This window comes from Gastrolobium bilobum, unplaced genomic scaffold (assembly GCF_033153095.1).
Source record: "Gastrolobium bilobum isolate Gb01-03AN ecotype WA unplaced genomic scaffold, APGP_CSIRO_Gbil_v1 utg881, whole genome shotgun sequence".
Classification (NCBI taxonomy): domain Eukaryota; kingdom Viridiplantae; phylum Streptophyta; class Magnoliopsida; order Fabales; family Fabaceae; genus Gastrolobium; species Gastrolobium bilobum.
Window position 1 is genome coordinate 606,752 of NW_026898866.1, and position 7,744 is coordinate 614,495.

General features: G+C 37.0%; 1 protein-coding gene across 1 annotated transcript; it reads right to left on the reverse strand.

The window, feature by feature from the left end:
• Positions 1–5,136: 5,136 nt before the first annotated feature.
• LOC133284849 (extensin-2-like) lies at positions 5,137–7,167 on the reverse strand. Its single transcript, XM_061481959.1, has one exon. The coding sequence runs from the start codon at positions 7,165–7,167 to the stop codon at positions 5,137–5,139; it is 2,031 nt and encodes a 676-aa protein (XP_061337943.1).
• Positions 7,168–7,744: the final 577 nt, after the last annotated feature.

The window sequence follows — 7,744 nt, forward strand, 5'->3', positions numbered from 1 at the left end:
GACTTTTGTTACCTCACTCACTTGTTGGGAACAAATAAGGGTATTCCCCAAAGTTGGTCATTGTAACACCCCGTGTTAACCTGGTTTGTTAACAAGTCATCGTATTAAGCCACACTTAATTTAAAAATGCGGAATATCTTTTTTCTCTTCAATTATGACGTCATTATACTTAGCCAAGTTGATTACTTAACCATTTTCATAAAAACATCACCTGTATGAATATTGCAAAAGACAACTAACTGAAATACCTCATTAATTAATATCATAAATATGTCTCTAGTCACGGAACTACAACACGTAGGCCGGACCATCTATTAGTTTATACAACACAGATAAACTTAAACCAAACGGAAATCAAAGTGGCATGGACCAACCCCATGCTCACCGAATAAGACACAAGCCCAACAACAGTCTCAACTCAATAATCATAAATGACAGGGAACATAAACAACAACCAAGTCCACATCATGTCAGCATACATCATAATAACATGATAACAACATAATCTAACTCAGCTCTGGCCTCCTGCCGCCAGAGGCATCATCCCCCAAATTACCTGAACCTGAAATAAGCGTCCCCAAACGTGGGGTGAGATCTCTAAACAAGAAATCTCAGTAAGACAAGGGGTCCTCAAGGATCTTCCACCCCAAGCTCACTTACATGTGCAATATAAGTTCAAAAGCAGTTTAACAATATAATTTTCAAAATAGTGCAATGCAGCATATAATCATGACATGTGTGTTAACTATTCTACTGATCATAGAAGTGTAGGAATCCATAAACCCATACGGTACTAGCCATTCACTGCACCCGCCCACAGGATCGCCCCCTGGCCTCCTGTAGGCGTAACACTACATACATATCATAAGCAATTGCACTTAACAGCTCCATAGCATTTCAAATAAACAGTACACGAAAACACATCATGCATACAACCATCCCCCCATGGAAAATGGTGGAACCAACAATGACTAAACCGAGGACACGAAAGCTTACCTTTTAAGCTAACTATCCAATTCAAGAGTCCACACAAGCTCAAAGTCCAAACACAGCAGAATCACAATCTGATTTGGACCAGCAATCATATCAATAAACATAGCTCATAAGCATAAACATAAAGACAACGCTTCTCTTTTACGTTTTACGTCTTAAGGCTTCTCACAAAGCCACAAGCCCTTAATCACTTAGATTCTTACTTAGTTAAGTTATTACATAAGTTCAACTTCATCAATCTAGGGTCCACAAACCCCCAATAGCCTACTGTATGAACAGTGCAGCTACTGTTTTTCGAAATCCCAGAATATCCGGATATTTGTCAGGGACATATCCGGATATCATATCCGGATATCCATATACGGATATCAAAGGACCCCATATCCGGATATCATATCCGGATATCCATATCTGGATATTTCGCGACAGAATGCAGCTTCTGCATTTCACGAAGATATCCATCCAAGGTTCCATTTTTAACACTTCCAAACGTCAAAGCATGCATTTTTATTCTGTTTTAAGTTCATACTCAGATTACAAACTTGCTTAACTCATTAAACATGCCAAGACACTTCTTTTACTCAACAAAACTCATGATCAAAGGTTCAACACTTACCCAAGGCTTCAAACTCAGCAACGGAAGGCTCTTGGAGCTCACTTGAAGCTCCTAAAGATTCTGACTTGAAAAGAAAACGAAAATGTAAACAAATGTGGGTTCTTTGCACTCACAGATCACTCCTTGGAGCATCAAGTGCCATGACAATGGCTCCACCAACCCCAAACAACCAAGTCAGCACCTCAACACAAAAAGAACAACACCCTAAACTCAGAACAAGGCCACCAACACACTCCCAATGCCCACTTTCACTCACCACAAGTGTTTAGGAGAAGTTTTCAAGAAGAAAATGACCTCAAACCTCAAGAAATAGAGAAGAGAAGCCAATAGAACAGTATTTCTGGTCAGCCACCCTCAACAAGTCACGTAGCATGAAGGAGTTGTCTAGGGTTTTGTGCAAATAAGAGTATATATAGTCACTTAACAATTAAACACACAGTATTAACATTAATTGCTACGCTTAGGATTTTAATCCCAAACTCAGGATTCTTAACCTACTCAATTTTTTAAGATTTATCATATTTTTATAATATTTTTCGGAGCACCTTTCCGGTACGCGCTTTTCATAGCCAGTATCAGTTTCTGGCACCAGTTCTCATTATTGTAACTTGAAACTCGTTTTACAAGTCCTATATATTATTCTAGGAATTATCATGTACTTATTATAATTTTCCGGGATACTTTTTCGGTACACATTTATACCGACTAGCAGAACCGGTATCTTCACTTTTCGTCAGAAAAGCGACTTTCAGCATTATTACCCACTTACTATAATTACTAAAGCCTCATAATAATTATTAGGGTCAATTATAGAATTATTTCCTAATTTAACATAATTAATTAATTAATTAATTTCCTTAATTAACGGTGCGAGTTCTTACCGTCATTCCTCACTATAAATACAAGTGTTCCAAACAAAGGTACACATCCTCTCCAACGTATTAAAATTTGCTTACACAATATCTGACTCGAGCTTCGAAGTGTCTTGGAGGTACATCCTCACCTTGTTCCATTAAAGACCCATGGGTAAAACTACATCAAATCACCAGCAAAGGAAGCTTTATCAAATTATGGTCATCTCAGGTAAAATTATTCTGATCAGTACACCTGATTCAACCCTAAAGATATATTTTTTAGTCTTACAATAAATTTTATTAGTTGGTTATTGATATGAAATATACAACTTTTATAATGTTTCATTAAACAATTTTGAATGATGTTGCACTACAACCTGCCACAACATTCTCATATAAGCTTAAAATATATTATATTTAAATATTATTTTATTTTATTTTGTGACAAGAATGTATTTGCATTTAAGTTTTAGTTTGTTAGTAATTGCCATAATTTATGAAAATTAACTTTTTAAGAGTATTTTAATGGCCTCAATTATAATTACATTGGTATTCATATATGTATTTTTTAAAATTAAATAAAATTCAAAAAATAATTTGAGAAAAAATAATTTTAAAGGAAGTACGCATAATTAATTTATATATAGTCTTAAGAATATTAATATCAACATCAATATTTAATAATATTTTTATTCCAAATTAATTAAGATCAATGATTAGTGAATCCAAATGAAAAATTGAGGGAAAAGATTGAGGCATATATAGTCTTAAAAATATATAATATAGAAATTTTTAAAATTATGCAAAAGATATATATAATTAGTTCAAAAATTTAAATTTAAAATTATAAAAAATAAAAATGAAGAAAAAGTAGAATTAGAAGTTAAGCCACACCTAAAAAATATACTTTAATTTAATATATAAAGGTGAATTTTAAAGTAATTAATTTGAGAGTATACACAATTTAAATTTATAGGGAAAAATTAGCATAAAAATAATAATAAATGATTAATATGAAATATAAAAACGAAAATGAGGAAAAGGAAATTTGAACATAAAAAAATTATTGAATTTAAATTTTTTTATTAAACAAAAAAATATTTTTCAACAGTAAAATTACATATCTTAAAGAAAATAAATAAATCAAGAAACTGTATGAAGCATTGTTGTTAAACTCGACCCGGGCATCGATTCGGTCGGGGTACTGGGTCACTGGTCGGACCGGTGGGTCACTGGTCGGATCGGCTGACCCGTATATATATAGATATATAAAAATATATATAAATATGAACATATAAATTTAATTATATTCTCCATATCTAAAATGAATTAAACAAGGTTCACTAAATAAGCTAAAAAGCATGAAGCATAAATAAATAAAAGTGCATACTATTACTATGTCAATTTAAATTGCAACTCAGAATCCTCATAAACATATCTCTCAATGACATTGAACTCATAGTTTTCAAATTCAACTACATTAAAATAACATATGTCACATTCTCTAATTTATCATTCCACAAATTACTTCAGTATTGGAAACTAAGAAGTCATTGTAAAAGAGTATACTAGTAAATAAAATTACAAAAAAAAATTAAAATGAGATTTACATTTTTTTGATAAGATGAAACAATTTTGGTTTTTTTTTCAAATGCATGACCCGACTGGGTCACCGGGTTTGGCCGGGTTTGACCGGGTTGATGCATGACTGGTCCAATGCTTAACCTGAATCAGTCTGATGACTGGTTCACCGAGTTCCGGGTTGACCCGGCCTGGTCGGGCCGGGTTTTACAACAATGGTATGAAGAATGAAATTTATTTTATTATATTAGATTAATTACTTAATTCATATATATTCCAATCATAAGATGGAAACTACGACATAAATTAGGACGAATTTTGATTGAGTTCTTCTTAGGTTGAAATTTCATAATAATCATTCCTTTTTCTAGGGCATTCATCATGTTGTTTGTATGAGTAATTAGTTAATGTTTCCAAGTTATTGGGAGAGAGATATTTCAAAATTTTATACATAGTTTCATATTCGCCTCAATGTCTCTTCATCAGTTTCACCAATGTATTATTTAAACAAATGTGGAAATTGGACAGAGATAATGGTAAGTAAATAAATAGAGAGAGACAGCTAATATTATGTAGAATAGTAAAGTATTATCAAATAAAATTTTTATTTTGAATAGGATATAATGCAAACAAGGAAATGGAAAATAATGCACAACAAATGCAAATATATAAAATTACATGAAAAACGTCTAGAACAAAAATAAACTTATAAATGAACACTGACATAAGAGGACTAAGCATAATCCGGATTTGAGCTGGGTAGAACCAAAAGAGCGACAAATCTCTCAGTACCAAGTTTTAACACAACTGAATACCAAAGATCAGAACTCAAGGCCACTGGTGAAACTGGAACAACTCTCTGTCAATTGATCCATGTGTTTGGTGGTCACAATAAGACTCTTTAGTGTACACCTTATTATAGTGAAGTCCCAATTACAAACCGCAATAATGTGTGACATGATTAATTTTATTGAAACAATTTAAGTTGGTTTAACTAACTTAATAGACTTTTGGAGGAAAAAGTGGTGAGGTATAGAAGTAGGAGAAGTAAAATGGTGAATTTTTGTGGACATAATGTGGAGGCGGAAATGATTAATAGACAAATGGTGGAGGAGGAGATTTATAAATATAGGGAGGTGGTAGTGATGGTGAGTGAGGTGGAGGAGAAGTGTAGATATACGGAGACTTGTGAGCATATGGTGGAGGAGGTGAAGGTGAAGGAAGAGGTGGAGACTTGTAGACATATGGAGGAGATGATGAATGAGATGGTGGGGGAGGTGACTTATAAGCATATGGAGGAGGTGGAGATGGAGATGGGGGTGGAGGAGACTTATAAACATATGGTGGGGGAGACGAAGGAGATGGCGGAGGTGGAGACTTGTAGACATATGGAGGAGGTGGTGAATAAGAAGGTGGGGGAGGAGACTTATAAATATATGAAGGGGGTGATGGAGACTTATAAGTATATGTTGACTTATGAACGTATGGTGGCGATGGCGAGTGAGAAGATGGGGGAGGAGACTTATAAATGTATGGAGGAGGTGGTGATAGTGATGGTGGTGGTGGTGGAGATTTATACACATATGGAGGGGGTGGTGATGGAGATGGTGGTGGTGGGGATTTATACACATATTGAAACTTGTGAACATATGGTGGGGGTGGCAAAAGAGATGGAGGAGGTGGAGATTTGTAGATATATGGGGGAGGTGAATGAGATGGTGGGGGAGGAGACTTATAGACATATGGAGGTGGTGGTGAAGGAGATGGAAGTGGTGGAGACTTATAGACATATGGTGGGGGAGACGAAGGGGATGGAGGAGGTGGTGAATGGGAAGGTGGGGGAGGAGACTTGTAAACATATAGAAGAGGTGGTGGTGGTGGTGGAGACTTATAGGCATATGGTGACTTATGAACATATGGTGGAGGTGGCGAATGAGAAGGTGGAGGAAGAGACTTATAGACATACGGTGGGGGAGGCGAAGGGGATGGAGGAGGAGGAGACTTGTAGAAATATAGAGGGGGTGGTGAATGAGAGGGTGGAGGAGGAGACTTATAAACATATGGAGAAGGTGGTGGTGGCAGAGACTTATAGGCATATGGTGACTTATGAATGTATGGCAAGGATGGTGAGTGGAAAGGTGGGGGAGGAGACTTATAAACATATGGAGGAGGTGGTGATGGTGATGGTGGTGGTGGAGACTTATACATATATGGGAACTTGTGAACATATGGTGGGGGTGGCGAAGGAGATGGAGGTGGTGGTGGCTTGTAGATATATGACGGAGGTGGTGAATGAGATGGTGGGGGAGGAGAGTTATAAACATATGGAGGGGATGGTTTTGGATATGGTGGTGGTGGGGACGTATAAACATATGGGGACTTGTGAACGTATGGTGGGGGTGGCAAAGGAGACAGAGGAGGTGGAGACCTGTAGATGTATGAGGGAGGTGGTGAATGAGATGGTGGAGGAGGAGACTTATAGACATATGGAGGTGGTGGTGAAGGAGATTGGTAGACATATGGTGGAGGCGGTGAGGGAGATGGAGGAGGATGGGAATTGTAGATATAAGGAGGTGGAGGGGACGGAGATGGTGGAGGAGGAGATTTGTAGACATATGGAGGCGGTGGGGAAGGAGATGGAGGTGGTGGAGACTTATAGACATAAGGAGGGGGTGGTGATGGAGATGGTGGAGGAGGAGACTTATAAACATATAGAGGAGGAGGTGAAGGAGATGGAGGTGGTGGAGACTTATAGACATAAGGAGGGGGTGGTGATGGAGATGGTAGAGGAGGAGACTTGTACACATATGGAGGTGGTGGGGATTTATAGACATATGGAGATGATAGAGAAGAAGATGGTGGTGGTGGTGACTTATAGACATAAGGTGATGGAAACTTATAAGCATGTGGAGATAATTTGTGATCATAGGGTGGGTGTTCTAAATGCTTTGGAAGTGATTTGTAATGGTAAGGTGGGTATTCTGCATGCTGTGGTGGATAGGAGTAGGTTGGCTGGGATGCATGGTAAGGCCATTCATCACCAGCGACATTGATAGCAATTAGGCAAAATGCCATTGCATAGATGAGTCGAGGCCAGTGCCTCGCCCCTGCTAAAGTTCCCATGATCTTGTGTCAGTGTGCAGCACTTGTCCTCCCTTATAAGATCAACTGTCTATGCTTGCTTCGCTAAGTATGAATCGCAACCCTTTATATAGTGTAGGCCTTCAATCATGGATGAGAATATTACTTTGTTTAATGCATCAACAGTCTGGATTAACGATTTAAATTATATATGCTGAACATTACCCTTTTGTTCAAAGCATTTTATATTTCAAGTTGAAGTTGTGGTTTTCCACAATGTGAGTTCATATTTCTCACAAGATGGACCGGGAACAAAGGAAGAGGATTGGTAATGTCATGGCTGGATATAAGTATTTGTCAGATTTGATCAAATATTGAAAAAGCGTGTCAACGCAGCCAGCTCTGGTTATTATCCATTAATTTTTAGCAAGAACCCCTGATTATGATCGAGAAAGTCCGAGGTATAAAACACCAAGTGAAGTCAACTGCCATGGTTGCCTCTCTAATTTGTCTTTTCCTAGCCAACTAACTTGGTTCTTGGAAAATATTTCAGGATTATAGAAACTTATAATTAGCTTTACTGCTATTTTATGCTCTAATAGATTGTCGGTTTATAGAA